The sequence below is a fragment of the Mytilus edulis genome, chromosome 7 (genome assembly GCF_963676685.1).
Source record: "Mytilus edulis chromosome 7, xbMytEdul2.2, whole genome shotgun sequence".
Classification (NCBI taxonomy): Eukaryota; Metazoa; Mollusca; class Bivalvia; order Mytilida; family Mytilidae; genus Mytilus; species Mytilus edulis.
Window position 1 is genome coordinate 11,701,400 of NC_092350.1, and position 20,031 is coordinate 11,721,430.

At 33.7% G+C, this 20,031-nt stretch overlaps 1 protein-coding gene across 3 annotated transcripts in view; it reads left to right on the forward strand.

Moving 5' to 3' along the window:
* The first annotated feature begins 12,511 nt into the window (after positions 1–12,511).
* Positions 12,512–20,031, forward strand: part of LOC139529943 (cytochrome P450 3A13-like) — a 32,597-nt gene continuing 25,077 nt past the window's right edge. Inside the window, exon 1 of one of the 3 annotated variants that reach the window (XM_071325933.1) lies at positions 12,512–12,646. In XM_071325933.1, coding sequence (XP_071182034.1) covers positions 12,588–12,646 — 59 coding nt within the window. In that variant the 5' untranslated portion in view covers positions 12,512–12,587. Of the gene's footprint in view, positions 12,647–14,502; positions 14,753–15,482; positions 15,683–20,031 lie in introns of those variants that run through there. The other 2 variants (XM_071325934.1, XM_071325932.1) reach the window with 2 other exon arrangements.

Consider the following 20,031-nt stretch of genomic DNA (forward strand, 5'->3'; position numbering starts at 1 on the left):
CCCTATTAGCGCATATGTATCCGTTCCAGCGCTCGGTTAATACCATATTACCTATTCGTTACCTATTCGTTACTTATTCGCTTTAAATACGTTTGTTGTACGTTGCACCTTTTAGAAAAGGATTTTCACTTGTGTTCATGTCTCTGGTGGTAACAATGAGTAATTAGAGATGAAATGACCCTATTAGCGCGCATGTACCCGTTCCAGCGCTCGGTTAATACCCTGTTACCTATTCGTTACATATTCGTTACCTATTCACTTATAATACGTTTATTGTACGTTGCACCTTTTAGAAAAGGATTTTCAATTGTGTCCATGTCTCTGGTGGTAACAATGTGTTCTAAGAGATGACATGACCCTATTAACGTGCATGTACCCGTTCCAGCGCTCGGTTAATACCCTGTTACCTATTCGTTACTTATTTGCTTTTAATACGTTTGTTGTTCGTATATAAAGCGAATAAGTAACGAATAGGTATCGAATAGGTAACAGGGTATTAACCGAGCGCTGGAACGGTTACATGAGCGCTAATAGGGTAATTTCATCTCTAAGAACACATTGTTACCACCTGAGACCTGGACATAATTGAAAATCCTTTTCTAACAGGTGCAACGTAAAAAAAAATGTTTTATAAGCGAATAGGTAACGAATAGGTAACGAATAGGTAACAGGGTATTAACCGAGCGCTGGAACGGGTACATGCGCTCTAATAGGGTCATTTCGTCTCTAAGAACACATTGTTACAACCAGAGACATGAACACAATTAAAAAACGATTTATTTCAAGGTGCAACGTATACTTACCCCGCGCATTAAAAGCGAATAAGGAACGAATAAGTAACAGGGTATTATCCGAGCGCTGGAACGGGTACATGCGCGCTAATAGGGTAATTTCATCTCTAAGAACACATTCTTACCACCAGAGACCTGAACGATATTAAAAAACGATTTATTTCAAGGTGCACCGTATACCCCGCTTATTAAAAGCGAATAGGTAACGAATAGGTAACAGGTTATTTACCGAGCGCTGGAACGGGTAAATGCGCTCTAATGGGGTCATTTCATCTCTAAGAACACATTGTTACCACCTGAGACCTGGACATAATTGAAAATCCTTTTCTAACAGGTGCAACGTATAAAAAAATGTATTATAAGCGAATAGGTAACGAATAGGTAACAGGGTATTAACCGAGCGCTGGAACGGGTACATGCGCGCTAATAGGGTAATTTTATCTCTAAGAACACATTCTTACCACCAGAGACCTGAACACAATTAAAAAACGATTTATTTCAAGGTGCACCGAATACCCCGCGCATTAAAAGCGAATAAGTAACGAATAGGTAACAAGATTATTTACCGAGCACTGGAACGGGTACATGAGCGCTAATAGGGTAATTTCATCTCTAAGAACACATTGTTACCACCTGAGACATGGACATAATTGAAAATCCTTTTCTAACAGGTGAAACGTATAAAAAAATGTATTATAAGCGAATAGGTAACGAATAGGTAACGAATAGGTAACAGGGTATTAACCGAGCGCTGGAACGGGTACATGAGCGCTAATAGGGTAATTTCATCTCTAAGAACACATTGTTACCACCTGAGACCTGGACATAATTGAAAATCCTTTTCTAACAGGTGCAACGTATAAAAAAATGTATTATAAGCGAATAGGTAACGAATAGGTAACAGGGTATTAACCGAGCGCTGGAACGGGTACATGCGCGCTAATAGGGTAATTTCATCTCTAAGAACACATTCTTACCACCAGAGACCTGAACACAATTAAAAAACGATTTATTTCAAGGTGCACCGTATACCCCGCGCATTCAAAGCGAAAAGGTAACGAATAGGTAACAGGTTATTTACCGAGCACTGGAACGGGTACATGAGCGCTAATAGGGTAATTTCATCTCTAAGAACACATTGTTACCACCTGAGACCTGGACATAATTGAAAATCCTTTTCTAACAGGTGCAACGTATAAAAAAATGTATTATAAGCGAATAGGTAACGAATAGGTAACGAATAGGTAACAGGGTATTAACCGAGCGCTGGAACGGGTACATGAGCGCTAATAGGGTAATTTCATCTCTAAGAACACATTGTTACCACCTGAGACCTGGACATAATTGAAAATCCTTTTCTAACAGGTGCAACGTATAAAAAAATGTAGTATAAGCGAATAGGTAACGAATAGGTAACGAATAGGTAACAGGGTATTAACCGAGCGCTGAAACGGGTACATGCGCGCTAATAGGGTAATTTCATCTCTAAGAACACATTCTTACCACCAGAGACCTGAACACAATTAAAAAACGATTTATTTCAAGGTGCACCGTATACCCCGCGCATTAAAAGCGAATAGGTAACGAATAGGTAACAGGTTATTTACCGAGCGCTGGAACGGGTACATGCGCTCTAATGGGGTCATTATATCTCTAAGAACACATTGTTACCACCTGAGACCTGTACATAATTGAAAATCCTTTTCTAACAGGTGCAACGTATAAAAAAAATGTATTATAAGCGAATAGGTAACGAATAGGTAACGAATAGGTAACAGGGTATTAACCGAGCGCTGGAACGGGTACATGCGCGCTAATAGGGTAATTTCATCTCCAAGAACACATTCTTACCACCAGAGACCTGAACACAATTAAAAAACGATTTATTTCAAGGTGCACCGTATACCCCGCTTATTAAAAGCGAATAGGTAACGAATAGGTAACAGGTTATTTACCGAGCGCTGGAACGGGTAAATGCGCTCTAATGGGGTCATTTCATCTCTAAGAACACATTGTTACCACCTGAGACCTGGACATAATTGAAAATCCTTTTCTAACAGGTGCAACGTATAAAAAAATGTATTATAAGCGAATAGGTAACGAATAGGTAACAGGGTATTAACCGAGCGCTGGAACGGGTACATGCGCGCTAATAGGGTAATTTTATCTCTAAGAACACATTCTTACCACCAGAGACCTGAACACAATTAAAAAACGATTTATTTCAAGGTGCACCGAATACCCCGCGCATTAAAAGCGAATAAGTAACGAATAGGTAACAAGATTATTTACCGAGCACTGGAACGGGTACATGAGCGCTAATAGGGTAATTTCATCTCTAAGAACACATTGTTACCACCTGAGACATGGACATAATTGAAAATCCTTTTCTAACAGGTGAAACGTATAAAAAAATGTATTATAAGCGAATAGGTAACGAATAGGTAACGAATAGGTAACAGGGTATTAACCGAGCGCTGGAACGGGTACATGAGCGCTAATAGGGTAATTTCATCTCTAAGAACACATTGTTACCACCTGAGACCTGGACATAATTGAAAATCCTTTTCTAACAGGTGCAACGTATAAAAAAATGTATTATAAGCGAATAGGTAACGAATAGGTAACAGGGTATTAACCGAGCGCTGGAACGGGTACATGCGCGCTAATAGGGTAATTTCATCTCTAAGAACACATTCTTACCACCAGAGACCTGAACACAATTAAAAAACGATTTATTTCAAGGTGCACCGTATACCCCGCGCATTCAAAGCGAAAAGGTAACGAATAGGTAACAGGTTATTTACCGAGCACTGGAACGGGTACATGAGCGCTAATAGGGTATTTTCATCTCTAAGAACACATTGTTACCACCTGAGACCTGGACATAATTGAAAATCCTTTTCTAACAGGTGCAACGTATAAAAAAATGTATTATAAGCGAATAGGTAACGAATAGGTAACGAATAGGTAACAGGGTATTAACCGAGCGCTGGAACGGGTACATGAGCGCTAATAGGGTAATTTCATCTCTAAGAACACATTGTTACCACCTGAGACCTGGACATAATTGAAAATCCTTTTCTAACAGGTGCAACGTATAAAAAAATGTAGTATAAGCGAATAGGTAACGAATAGGTAACGAATAGGTAACAGGGTATTAACCGAGCGCTGAAACGGGTACATGCGCGCTAATAGGGTAATTTCATCTCTAAGAACACATTCTTACCACCAGAGACCTGAACACAATTAAAAAACGATTTATTTCAAGGTGCACCGTATACCCCGCGCATTAAAAGCGAATAGGTAACGAATAGGTAACAGGTTATTTACCGAGCGCTGGAACGGGTACATGCGCTCTAATGGGGTCATTATATCTCTAAGAACACATTGTTACCACCTGAGACCTGTACATAATTGAAAATCCTTTTCTAACAGGTGCAACGTATAAAAAAAATGTATTATAAGCGAATAGGTAACGAATAGGTAACGAATAGGTAACAGGGTATTAACCGAGCGCTGGAACGGGTACATGCGCGCTAATAGGGTAATTTCATCTCCAAGAACACATTCTTACCACCAGAGACCTGAACACAATTAAAAAACGATTTATTTCAAGGTGCACCGTATACCCCGCGCATTCAAAGCGAATAGGTAACGAATAGGTAACAGGTTATTTACCGAGCACTGGAACGGGTACATGAGCGCTAATAGGGTAATTTCATCTCTAAGAACACATTGTTACCACCTGAGACCTGGACATAATTGAAAATCCTTTTCTAACAGGTGCAACGTATAAAAAAATGTATTATAAGCGAATAGGTAACGAATAGGTAACGAATAGGTAACAGGGTATTAACCGAGCGCTGGAACGGGTACATGCGGGCTAATAGGGTAATTTCATCTCTAAGAACACATTCTTACCACCAGAGACCTGAACACAATTAAAAAACGATTTATTTCAAGGTGCACCGTATACCCCGCGCATTAAAAGCGAATAAGTAACGAATAGGTAACAGGTTATTTACCGAGCGCTGGAACGGGTACATGCGCTCTAATGGAGTCATTTCATCTCTAAGAACACATTGTTACCACCAGACATGAACACAATTAAAACACGATTTATTTCAAGTTGCAGCGTATACCCCGCGCATTAAAAACGAATAGGTAACGAATAGGTAACAGGTTATTTACCGAGCGCTGGAACGGGTACATGCGCTCTAATGGGGTCATTTCTTCTCTAAGAACACATTGTTACCACCAGAGATATGAATTTAATTGAAAATCCTTTTCTAAAAGGTGCAACGTACAACAAACGTATTATAAGTGAATAGGTAACGAATAGGTAACGAATAGGTAACAGGGTATTAACCGATCGCTGGAACGAGTACATATGCGCTTATAGGGGTATTTCATCTATAAGAACACATTGTTACCACCAGAGATATGAACACAATTGGAAATCCTTTTCTAAAAGGTGCAACGTACAACAAACTTTTTAAAAGCGAATTAGTAACGAATATTTAACAGGGTATTATCCGACCGCTGGAACGGATACAAATGCACTTATAGAGTTATATCACCTCTAAGAGCCAAAATCTTCCACCAGAGACAACAAAACAATTGAAAATCATGTTTTAAAAGGTGCAACGTAAGATGCACGTATTATAAGCGAATTATAAGCGAGTGATGGAACGAATTAAACAAGGTAATAGCATGCTCCGAAACGATGTACACCCTGCTTACATGTTTAACTCTACCACATTATGTAAGTATGTGCCTGTCCCTAGACAAGAGCCTGAAATTAAGTAGTTATCGTTTGTTTTTGTGTTACATATTTCCGTTTATTTTTATGTATATGAAATACGGCCGTCAGTTTTGTTGTTTGAATTGTATGAGGTTGTCATGTCTGGGCCTTTTATAGGTGAGTTGTCATGTCTGGGCCTTTTATAGGTGACTACACGGTTTGGGCTATGCTCATTGTTGAAGGCCGTACAGTGAACTATAGTTGATAATTTCTGTGTCATTTTGGTCTAATGTGGAGTGTTGTCTCATTGGCAATCATACCACATCTTCGTTTTTACGCAAGCGCTAACACGGTGATTTCATCCCGTCGAACCAAGATCCATCTTCAAACATACGGACATAAAGCAGTTAAAAGGTAGAACGTATAAAAAACAAGTAAGGAACAAATGCGTATCGAACATGAAGTAAAAGGATCGGTTGAGCACAAACACATATAAATAGGTCATAAAAAGATCATTTTACCTCAACCAATTCAGAACTATTACCATATGTAAGACTATTAACAATTAGATTTGTAATTGCTAGCAATAACGGAAGGCACCCCTTCCCCCTATTACCAGGTGAGCGGCAGCCATTTTGACAATTCCAAAGTCAAAGAGAGCATCTACAGATGTCTATAGCTAGTAACATTTTTGCAAAGTTTCATTAAGTTTGAACATTTTGAATTTTTGATATTTTTGCTGTTTCCATGGTTACGGCGGCCATTTTGAAAATTCTAACTTCAAAATCCAACTCTGCCTATGCCAGTTACCATTCCTGTAAAGTTTCATCCAGTTTGCGGAAAATTCTTATTTTTGAAATTTTTGACCTTTTTGTATTGTTTCCATGGTAACAAGACCTATTTTGGAAATTCCAACTCCAATGTTGCTCATCATTACTGTGAAGTTTCATGAAGTTTTGAGCATTTTTAGAATTTTGAAAATTTTGGTGTAGTTTCCATGGCAACATAGTAGTTCCAATGATCGCCAAAATCATCCAACACCTGTATATAGTGGGCACCTACATTGTTTTAAAATATGATGATTCTGAGTTGAAGCATATCCAAACAGTTCACCAAAAACCAAAAACTCATTTTTTTCACAATTGTGCCGTTTCCATGGTAACGGCAGCCATATTAAACTATTCCATGCCATAATTAAAAAGGGGGAAGGATATTAAAAATCAAATAAGTAACGAATAGGTAACGAATAGGGAATAGGGAATAGGTAACGAATAGGCAACGAATAGGGAATAGGGAATAGGTAACGAATAGGTAACGAATAGGGAATAGGGAATAGGTAACGAATAGGTAACGAATAGGGAATAGGGAATAGGTAACGAATAGGCAACGAATAGGGAATAGGGAATAGGTAACGAATAGGGAATAGGGAATAGGTAACCAACTTGACGCCCATGCCACAATGCACGTTAATCAGGTACTGACGTTTAGCTTCTCTTACTAGAGCAATCACTTCATTTCTAAGTTCTTTAATTTTTTTCCAGTCTGAAATTAAATTTCTTGATTTAGCTTTTTTGTATGCACAGTTACGCTTTCACATTTTAACTTTAATACTGGTTGTGATCCAAGGTTTGTCCCTGGGTCTAACCAATACTTTTGTTTTGAAATATACATGTATGTGTCCATGACATGATGAACTTCTTGGTTAATTATACCATTTATCTTATTAATGTCATGAACATTTTTAAAGCATTCATTCCAGTTTTTTCTTAATAAATACATGTTTGCTGATGCATAGTCACCACTCTCATAGTCATAAACTACTTTTGAATAAGCCTTTTGCCTAGCAGTGGAAAAATTAATCTCAATAAGTGTTGGAGAGTGGTCGCTACAAAAACTTGGTAGTACCATACTATTTCTTAGTAAACTAAGATTATTCATATGTATAGGGTCTAAGAGTGTTGCAGTTGAGGAGGTTATTCGAGTAGGTTCCTTAACAACTTTTTCTATGTCATATCTTTCACAGATTCTTGATATCCTACTAGTCGGACTTGCTTTTAGTAAATCTATGTTTAAGTGACCAAGCATTATTACATTTTTATCAGTATCTATTACATTATCTAATACATTTTCAAAATGGTCTAGTGATGTGACTGGTGCATTTGGAGGTCTATAAAAACATACAACTAAGAACCTACCAGTTTTTGTTGTAATTTCAAACTGATTCTAATTCAGCTATTTCGAAGTCACTACGGCGTTTACAATGGAGACTATCTCTTACATACTGATCAAAATTCCTCCTCCACCGTCAGTTGATCTGTCTTTTCTGAATAAGTCAGGATTATGAAAATTTGGCATTACCAAATCAGTACTGCCAACATTTGCTTACAGTTTTGTTTCAGATACACAAATCACATCACATTCACCTAGATCTGAATGAATTAAATCAGTTTTATAACGTAAGGAATTAACATTAATATCAGCTATTTGAATATTTTGATAGATGTATCTTGATGAGTTTGGTCCAGGATTTTGTTCAATGTCATTACTTTGTAGTAAGATTAATACAATAATCAGACTAAAAATTAAGTTGGAGATATATACAGTTCTGATATAAGGCTTATCGTCAATATGGGCATTATAAAGTGGTAATAAAATATCATCCATGATCACTAATAAATGAGTTATGAGTTAGTAAGCATACTACAAATTGTTTGGATAATGCCCATAAAATTTGTCACATTAAAATTATACATACTGTTTGACAACATAAGTCTACAACCATAACCACTCTGTGCTGGTATTTGAATGGATAAAATCCAGCATTTATTAGTTCTTAGTAAAATTAGACATGATTGAAAGAGAAGGGGACTATTACTTTATGCACTAGTACGTTAAAAATCCGACCGTTCAGTACAAATCATGGTTAATACATTTATCTTTGTTCCGGACCATATGAGTATTTTAGCCATACGCGTATGCATTAACGTTGCTGCTTAAGTTAAACATCCATCCATCTGACATCATCATCTTGTTATTACATGTAAATGTAGTACGGTATGTTACTGTCTATTTCAGCAGTTTGATTAGATATACAAAATTGTTAAAGAAAAGAAATAATCTGTGTTTACGTTATGGTTTATTTTACAAGTCAAAAACATTAAAATGATTTAGAAAATTGCTACAGTAGTGCAAAAAAAGGAGTAGCTCTGGTAAGGCCTCAAAACCCGGGTTCATCTAATGAAAGATTTTGTACACTTTTTAAACACGCAAGTGTCTACTTCAGTCTATTCAGTTAGTGTATGGATATATTTGAATTGAGTTAGTCATTACAGACGCTCAAATTCAAGCTTAAATATGAAAAATCTATCAAATATGTCATTATATGTCAGATGATTTTTGTCAAAAATGAAAGTGGCAGCATCCGTGTTCATTCTTGACCTTCATATATGTTATTTAAAAAAAAGAAGATGTGGTATGATTGCAAATGCGACAACTCTCCATAAGACACCAAACTGACACACAAATTAACAAGTATATGTCACTGTTCAGCCTTAAACAAAGCCCATACCGTAAACATAAGACACCAAACTGACACACAAATTAACAAGTATATGTCACTGTACAGCCTTAAACAAAGACACCAAACTGACACACAAATTAACAAGTATATGTCACTGTACAGCCTTAAACAAAGCCCATACCGTAAACATAAGACACCTAACTGACACACAAATTAACAAGTATATGTCACTGTACAGCCTTAAACAAAGCCCATACCGTAAACATAAGACACCAAACTGACACACAAATTAACAAGTATATGTCACTGTACAGCCTTTAACAAAGCCCATACTGTAAGGTCAGCTATAAAAGGCCCAAATATGTATTATCATCAAATATAACTTAGATTTAAATATTAAGAATGAACACAAATGCAACCACTTCCATTTCAGACAAATTAATCAAATGCTAAAATTTCAGTAATTTAGCATGACTTAATGATGCTAGTACGCGATAATGTGCATTGTATTGTCAAAAACAGCCCATATGTATATATATATATGTAACAGAAGTTTTCTACTTTCAAATAATTTGTTAAAAGTTTACATTTTAACAATTTTGTATAACTGCTATATTTGTGGCCAAAAAGGGGTCTTACTGGGCCTACCTACTTCTTTCTACCTGAATCTTTCCAGTTACTCTTTCAATATTTCGTTTTGTTGTTTTGGGAAGAAAAGAGTGGTCTTAGTGGACACTACTGTAATCACTAGTCAGTCAAAACTGAGCTCGTGAGTTCCCTGATCGTGTTAATACACTCAACTCTACTCCTAATTGACTAGGGTTGTCAGTTTCCCTATCGAATGTCGGTGTTTTTCCGGGCAACCCGGCTTCCTCCATCCATAAGAATTCGCCGCCACGAAATAGACTAAAGTTGGCGCTTAAACGTAGCTTTTTAAAAAACAACCAATCACTCATGTTTTTTTTAATTATCAACTTGTTTTGTTTTGTTTTGTTATGTTACGGATTGGTTTTATTTATTATTTAGATAGAATTATGCTTTTCACTTTCTTAAGTGCAATGTTGAATGCTGTAGCCTAAGCTGGTTTGTTTTAATATGAATGATTCCAGTTTTCTTATACCAAAGATATATGAAGATGTGGTGTGAGTGCCAATGAGACAACTCTCCATACAAATAACAATTTAAAAAGTAAACCATTATAGGTTAAAGTTAAACCAGTAAGTTTTAGTTAAAATAGTGAATATTGTTATAATTTTGTTTTTCATGCTTTGATTTCATCAAACGGAAACAAATGAAATGCAACTATTCACAAGAGTATAAATAAAGTGTATATAAGCAGGTATAGTTCACCGTACGGTCTTCAATAATGAGACACAAAACTACATTGTATAGTCAGCTATACCAGGCCCGACATGAAAAATATCAATCTATTCAAATGAGAAACATAACGTCCTAAATTATATCAAAGCAATCTATGATAATTAACAAAAAGACAGGCAAGTAATGAAAAAAAAACCAGTTGAATTGAAGGCTTCTGTGACAACGATGTTGTTAAGGGAATGTTTCCATTCCATTTTCACAAATCTGGCCTACCTCATTAGACTATTTATCTAGTTTGTAATAACATGAGCAACACGATGGGTACCACATGTGGAGCAGGATCTGCATACCCTTCCGGAGCACCTGAGATCAACCCCAGTTTTTTGTGGGGTTCGTGATGCTTAATCTTTAGTTTTCTATGTTGTGTCTTGTGTACGTTTATTTGTCTGTTTGTCTTTTTCTTTTTTAGCCATGATGGCGTTGCGAGTTTATTTTCGATCTATGAGCTTGACTGTCCCAATGGTATCTTTCGCCCCTCTTTTGCTGAAACTTGCGACGGTCCCGAAACGAACAATATATAATAATCTTTTATTCGTAAGCAATACAGCTCATAGAATATAAATATTACAAATATTCAATTACATCAGTGAAATATATTTATATATACATTTAAACAATTAGTCAGATAATCATATAAGTAAGTATACCCATATAACAGTACAGCAGAGTATGATAAAACATAACACATATTAAGCATTTATAGTTGAAGACAGTTACTGACGACTGATGCCCTGCCTATAAAACGAATGTCCTGTAGCGGAACTTACTCACAGACTGGTAGAGCGAATACTAACCATGACTTTATGTATTTTTATTTACACTTTAAATGAACGAATGATGTCAGTTCAAAAGGCTGACTCTGACTGTAGACTTACACTAACTTCAGTCGACAAAACAAAACAAAAATGACAATGTTTACAGGTTGCCAAAGAATTAAGATTACGTAATGATAAAGTTGACAAACTTTAAAAACATACAACAAGTACTTAAAAAGTAACAATAGACGTAAATTAAAATACGGATTTATTCATGTACTGAACAAGAACTGCTAAAATAGATATTGAAAAGTATAAACAATGTAATATATAAACATTAGCGAATTTAAAATAAAAAATGAAAAAGTAGCATCAGTTAACATAATACCTAGTAGCGCTTTCACACAATTTCAGATTAAAAAAGTAACACGCACAGTTAACATTTAAGAATGTAAATCATAACGCATTGTCTGTTGTATTTAAAATAAAATTGTATGAAAACATTAAACAGAAATTTTAAATGATATTAGAAATCAGTCCGAATGTCCAAAACAAAAATTATACAATTTTGTACGTCTTTTCCATGGCCATGATCACACTTACTTGCTTAACATCCGTGTAATAGCATTTGACATCTCCTAGCATGCCACCAACACCTGAAGTGACAATGGTAACACCGCGGGCCGTTATCGTTTGTTTTAAACTTAACAGAAATTAAAGAAATGCTTATTAAAATGCAGTTTTCTGAAATAATTCATGACATTCCATTGATCTGCTTTGCAGGGGGTCTGTTAATAGTAATAACCGGTCATCAACTTAACGAAGTTATTCATTTCAGAATGCATGATAATTCACAAGAATATCTGTAGTCATTAACTAAACCTTATAGCACGCCTTTAAAAAAATGTAATATGGTGTTTTAATAGTTGATGAGGGTGGTCTTTAACGACCTTGACTATCCGTGAGGTTGGCATTACTAGTTTTTTAATAGATGTGAAAGTCGAAATCAGGAAAATCATCAATAGAATGTTAAGTTTTGAGATTATTCTAACATAATTGTTACATATGTTACATGTTAGTATATATATGCTCTGATTTGGTTTATTTTCAACTTCCATATAGAATTGACGATGTTTTTTTCACGTTCAAACGTACTTTAAACGGATAGAGTTTAAGCTATCTTTTCCTTATCTAATCTATTATTGTTTATCAAGTTCTATTCTTAGTAATTCGACTCACTCAAACACTTCCTCATGTTTAGAACAGTTTATTGTCAAATATTGGCATCTACAAAAATCAAATTTCCGTATATAATCCTATTTCATCTTTATATCTCAACCCGTACTGTTATGTTAGATTTTGTATAATATAGACCTACCCTCTTTTTATTCATCATGGACCTATTTACTTCAACTATACTGCTTGGAATAGTTATTATTTGTGTTCTGTATTTGTAAGTACATATATCATATGAATACCTCTGGTATATCTATTGTTGGATCGTCCTGAATATGCGTGAAATATTTGCCACTGGACGTTAAGCAGCCAACAATCAATCAATCTATTGTTGGCTATCAGTTAATAAGTATATTATATTTGATATGATTACACATTTTGGAATGGAATGGATATATTATCCTAGCATAACCTCACACTGGAATTTTATAGAGCAAGATTGTCAATTTTCAAGTGTGGAACTTTAGTACAACATATTTGGCTTTAGTTTAAATTAACTAATTGTTTTACAGTCCCATTATAAATTATTCAGACAAAATCAAACCTGTTTTTCTTGGAACGTTATTTGATTTAATGTTATCTGTATGTGTTTTGTGGACAATACTTTAGGATTAACATTTACATTTGTTCTATTTAACCGGCATACAAACGTTTTCATTCGTTTATCTTGGTCTCTTATAATCGTTACTTTGGATATGATACTTTTTTTTCAAAAAGCTTTAGAATACACCAGCAGAGGAAGTGTTGTACTTGTATAGAACAGACAAGTAGGGACATTATATATATACTTTAAAATAGTTATCAAAGGTACCAGGATTATAATTTAATACGCCGGACGCGCGTTTCGTCTACATAAGACTTTAAATTACTCGATCATTTTCATTTTAATATTTCTTACATCCAATTTGACATTACTAACTTCCAACCTGACAATTTTCAGTCCAAACGTGACACTTCTCTTTACCAACTTGCCAGGGACAAAAGGTAAACATTGGACTGAGAAATGTCAAGTTAGAAGTGACGAATGTAAACAACTTGATGTCCATTTCGGTCCTTCGTAGTTTTATCGTATAAGCCATTACTCATATGATTATTTAAAGCTGGCTTCGACGTGTACTACATTCGTTTCCAGGAAAGCAGTTGTACTATTTTAATAGGAAATACTAAGAATATAAATGACACCATAAGTTTAAAATATGTACTCCATATTAATATTGGCAATGTGTTACTAGATATGTTAATAATTAGAACAACGTCTTTGTAATTGAATTCTTGATAAGATATTTTTAAACACTGGAATGAGAAGTTTAATATTACAAATAGGTCTAACTGGTTTACACAAATTAAATCATACGTTTTATATTATAAACTGGTATAATACTGTCCTAACAATACGCGATCCTGAAAATATATAGTAAAGCAAAACCTTTTGTACAGTTAAAGCGTTTTGTTCCCTTCATCTTGCGATGATGTATTGTCAGGACATTTTAGTTATTGAGTAGCAGATGACTATGTGTTTCGAACATACAGGCTGGCTTGTATTTACGGCGGATGTGGGGGTTAGCTTTCCTAACACCCTGTATTCGAGCAGTTCTATCCAGAGGCGGATTGAAAAATTTGGTTGCTTATATAGGGAATCACTGAAGCGTGACTGGAGCGGACATCCTCTTACGCAGTCAGTGGGCCCCCACTTATGAAAATTTCTGGATCCGCCACTGCTATTTACATACAATGCATGTTCTCTTTCTAAGGTTTTAATGTTTTTTTCTTACTTTATGGTAATGTATGAAACTTTGAGAAAGATGTATTCTTGTAATCCTTTATGTTATTTATATGTGGCAGTTGTATCTTTTGATTTCATTTTCTGTTGTATTTCTATGATTATAACATAACATTGGGACTTCCTGTTGAAAAATACACTAACTTGTGTTCGGAAGTGAAAAAAAAAAATGATAGATTTTCAGCCCTATACAAATCATACTTAGGATTGCTATGATAAGTTGACACTTCATATTAAGGGGTTATTGAATTGGAGTGGATATTTTTTTAGTGTCTGCAGGAAGGCTATATTTTAGAAGGACCGTAAGACGATTATAAACTACGTTGATTTCTTTTGGTTTAAACTAAATTTTAGAGGATAGTTCTTTGATTGTCGGATAAGTACAAATAAAAATATTATAGTTTCGAACTTTAATACATCTTACTTCTTGTCTGATTTTACAAAGGAACATACTGTTGGTTCAAATATTATTTCGAATTAATGATTGACTTAACGTATTGAGAATCTTCATTTCATTCAAATGTTCAAAATATTATCTTGGAGGTAAGCGGAGAATTAATACGTTATGTATATAGAAATGTAAATACTATTTTATTTAATGTTCAGAATAATGGAATTTAACGGGTAGTCACTTTAATGTGAAGATACACGACTCCGGTTCGTTGATGTAGGATACAGTTATGATATAGTTTGGTTTTTATTTGTTTATGAGCTCACAATGACTTAAGGATGTTCGCTGATCTGTTTTAAAATAACAAACTTTAAAAGACTGTTATAAATTGATAGTCTTATATGAATAATATGGGACTAAAAAAAAGCTGAAAAAAAGGAAGGGGCCGTGTCCATGTTTTTAAAACATAATTAAGCCATCGAAAATTTGGCGGTAAATGATTATCTCTGAATTTTTAATCTATAATCTTAATATACAAACTTTTTTCTTTCGACAACTATGAAAAAACATTTTAAAACTACAGTACTGTACGTAACATAAGATAAAATTAGCGGTACTACATATCTATGACAGTAGCATCTGGTGTTATTAAGTTTCTATTTTTTAATAGAAGTGAAAGTATTAAGACACCATGATGGTATTTATATTGTGCAGTCCTCAGTTTTTTTAAGGTTCGCGGTTTTATTTCCATTTCTAATTCTATTGAGGTTTCTTCCAAGAAAATCGTCCCACTAAAAAAAATACCTAGTAATTATTTTACCTTAATTGTCAATCTCGTGAAGCAATTATACCACCTTTAAAGTATATCTTATATATATATGACATATAATTACGTGATTCAAACGCATTTAATTTTCAAACAATAGATGAATAACCGTTAAACTAGATCGTGTGTATCGATAAAACGGGTATTTAAAGCTACACATTTTTTGTATTCGGTTTGTTATTTTGTGAAATAAAATGGAAAGCATAATATCAACTGTCCTAATTGGAATTATAATTTTTCTCACCTTGGCTTACTTGTAAGTATAAATATTAGTGTAAAATATTCGTAGGAGTTCTACTATTTAACCTTCGTTTAATACCTGCTTTTCATGATACTTTGTTTTGTTTTTGAAACCTCGTACAGAATTCCTTCCTGTTCGGTTATTGCTGAGTGGCCTATTTTTATTTATCACTGATAAATCTTATAGATACTGTGGTCAAACCAAAAGAAAAATATTTAACGGAAAAACCATGCCGGAAATAAATCAAGTTGAACTTGCAAACAGTGATAAATGCGTATACGTAGATACAGAGACTTTCTATACTAAGTTAGTATAGAAAGTCCCTGGTAGATAGTTTATATAATGCTGTGCAGTGTCAGAGTGATCTTTTGAAATATATTATTAGATGGTCCGGTTTTTAAATAGAGCTATCAAATGGCCATAAAATCATCACACTTGAATTTTTGCGGCATTAAATGACACAAAGTTTGTGCATTTTAAAAGTGGTATAGATTTAATCAAAAACACGGTTGTAGGTAAAACGTCTTGTAAAAACAAGTTAAATTGTATAATTAACGGCAATTATTATCGCTATTCTATTTTAAACAATCAGTCGACCGCAAACGTCGATGGGTGTAGCATACAATTTACGTATTACGCATTTATAGAAGTAAAACGAGAGAATAGGTGAAATAACTTTGTGCTTGCTGATCAATTATTAGAACATTCGATATGCATCTGCTAGTCGGAATTCTCTTAAACTTTATTTCCATGCATTAACTTCGTCCTTTCCTATGCAAAAAAAAAATGCGTAATTTACAGAAAGTTTCTGCTATTACTTGTTCCCCTTCAGTTGATATATATATATATATATATATATATATATAAATGTATAAGAATATAACTAAAACACACTAATTGATACATTAAAAAGTTCTATTAGATGTTAAATAGAAATACGCAATATTTCGCTAAACAAATTAGCTTCATCAGGCGTGTGCATCTATAAATGTGTTAAACTTTTATTCCAACTTCATGTAGTTGTAGCTACAAACATATTTTATGACCGAATTAATATGTTACACCCATCCCTCAAATCTTGTATAGATTAAGCTACAAAAATATTTTTCTGTCATGCATCCGATTTCACCTTGAGAGATGCACACGCCTGATGAAGCTAATTTGTTTAGCGAAATATTGCGTATTTCTATTTAACATCTAATAGAACTTTTTAATGTATCAATTAGTGTGTTTTAGTTATATTCTTAGACATTTATATAATTTTAATTCAGTAACTGTATCAGTTTATTTTCACAAACTGATCCACGCTTAATTAGATTGAATGTTGATTGTTGCTATTTTTAGACACTATATATATATATATATATATATATATATATATATATATATATATATATATATATATATATATATATATATATATATATATATAAGAAAAAGTTAAGTAAAGTCCGTATGCTGGTAACATATAAGAAAATTATTAAAAGATAAAAACGGTTTCAATGCATCACTTTTTTACTAGTACTTTCACTGCTTCCGCAGATCTTCAGGTAATGTGACTAGTAAAAAAGTGATGCATTGAAACCGTTTTTATCTTTTAATAATTTTCTTATATATATATATATATATATATATATATATATATATATATATATATATATATATATACAATCAACATTCAATCTATATATAGTGTCTAAAAATAGCAACAATCAACATTCAATCTATCTAGGTGTGGATCAGTTTGTAAATAAACTGATGCAGTTACTAAATTAAATTATATAAGTGTCTAAGAATGTAACTTTAACACACTAATGAGTGTTATAAAATTAGTTGTTATATTTTATATATTATTCACGCAATATTTCGCTAAACAAATTAGCTTCATCGGGCGTGTGCATCTATCTAGGTGAAATCGGATGCATGACAAAAAAATATCTTTGTAGCTTGACGTTTTTGTGTAAAAGTTTAAAATATTGATTGATGGGTCCCCATCATATATATATATATATATATATATAATTGTTGTGGTAACCGTCTGCTCAAATAACTAGACTTTGGTTGTGATGTTTCGGGTTATGGGGAAGGTTGACGTCTGTTAAAACGTTTAAACCTGCTGCATTTGTTTGTACCTGTCTTGAGTCAGTGTTGATCAATGTGGTTCATAAGTGTTTCGTTTTTTATATAGGTTCGACTGTTGTTTTTGATGCTTGAATGCTATGGTTTTACATTAGTCAGTTTGTGGGCTCTGTATAACTGTTCCGTGTGAGCCAAGGCTCCGTGTTGAAGGCCGTACCTTGACCTATAATGGTTTATTTTTATAAATTGTGACTTAGATGGAGAGGTGTCTCATTGGCACTCATATCACATCATATATCTTTTTGACGGCATAAACTAAATTGTTTCAATACGTTTAAAATAAATTCAATGTCTTGATTTTTTGTTCTTCATAGATATATATATATAACTATTAAGATATCGTTCGTTTGACAAATGTTTCCAACAATATACATCATAGTTTGGTTCTGTGTTTATAGCCTTATAGATTAAGCCTTATTTCACCAGAGATCTACATGCACCCTGTTTGTTCGTTTAAACATTAAACCGATCTAAAACATATTTCGGTCCTCCCAAGAATAAAACTATGACCCAAGTTAACTATATTACATACATAAGGTCGTTAGTTTTTTCGTTTGAATTGTTTTACATTGTCATTTCAGTGCCTTTATAACTGACTATGCGGTGTGGGCTTTGCTCATTGTTGAAGGCCTTACTGTGACCTATAGTCTGTGTCATTTGGGAATATCGTGGAGAGTTGTTTCATTGGCAATCCTACCACATCGTCTTTTTTATATATACAATACAAGAAGGCATGCATAACGTTTTCGGAAATAGGAACATCATTGTCTTTAGTTCAGAATAAAAAAGAAAAAGACACAGACTGAATTAATTTACAAGAATGTATACCTTTCATATTGCTATAATGAACTTGTTCTAAAACTGAGGTTACAACCGTTCAGATTGTTTGTCTGTTAAAGCTTGATACTAGCAACTGTAATTTTAGTTATTCGGGAAACACAGATAGAGTCATTGACACGGAAATCGGTGGTGTACTTTAAACATTTTGATATGGAGATATTTCTTGTTTACTTTTAAAATTATAATATCTGTATAAATTACAACTTGGAAGTTAAATACAAGTAAACATATTTTGATAATTGAATATTGAGAATTAAAGTATAAGTTGATATAAAATATCAGTACTAGAGATTGTATAACTAAAGTTTAACAGACAAGTATTAGTTTAGGTTAGAGATCAGTATACAGTTATCAATGGAACTTTTGACGAATTGTGTCAAATCTTTTTGTTTTAGACCAAGTTAGTTGTATGTTGCCTTGGTATTATCGCTTCATTTCTTATATTCATTTAACAAACGTAAGCTTTTGGTCAAAACAGAAATTAAGAAAAAGAACGCAAAACTTGATGGTGTAAAAGTTTTATCCCCACTTCTTTGTTAAGGAGCTGCGGTAAGATCTTTTATACCTTTCTCATGGACATATATTTTGAGATCGGCCTATTAAAAGATATTTAAATTTTGCTATACAAAGAATTAGTGACACATAAAAATGATATAAATATTTATATATTGATGTCATTATACATTGTGATAGTGTTGTATCTCCGTGGTGAATTCTATAGCATGTCCCAAACTCAGAGAGGTTCTAAGTTAAATAAAGCCTTGAAGTATCATCAAAGAGATACACGAAACCTTCACCTGTATAATATTTGTGGATTGAACAATTTTACTACTTTTAAACATTTTTCATATTGCTTTGGTTGGCTCAGAATAAGTAATTTTATTTGTACTTTAAATATATGAAGATTAATATATTGGGTTTCGATTACTATTCTTTATATTCATCAAATACTCAGTTGCTTTCAAGATATGACAAATCATTTATAAAATTAGAATTAAAATCGAATAAATTGAATAATCATAATAATAATAAGCAAAAATAAATGATTTTTTCTGTTCTGAAATCTGATAATTATCTAAGTGTCGATGGGCCATCACAGTTGGTTTTTAATTTCCTTTAAATATTCATTAATTTTAAAAGTCATTTTTTTAACTCAAGAAATTTGTTGTGTAATCTGTTGCTGGGTAATTATCTTTTCTGTGTTGTTGGATCCCTGTGACGTTGACGCATGTCTTTCACACCTCCTCCGTTCATATCAGTATGCTATTTCCTTTTTAAACACTGTTCTGAGGTACTGCCTCAACAAAAATGCTAAGAAAAACAAACCTAAATATTTTGTCTATATTTAATGCTTATAGTAAAAGCCAAGATATGGCTGGTTACGT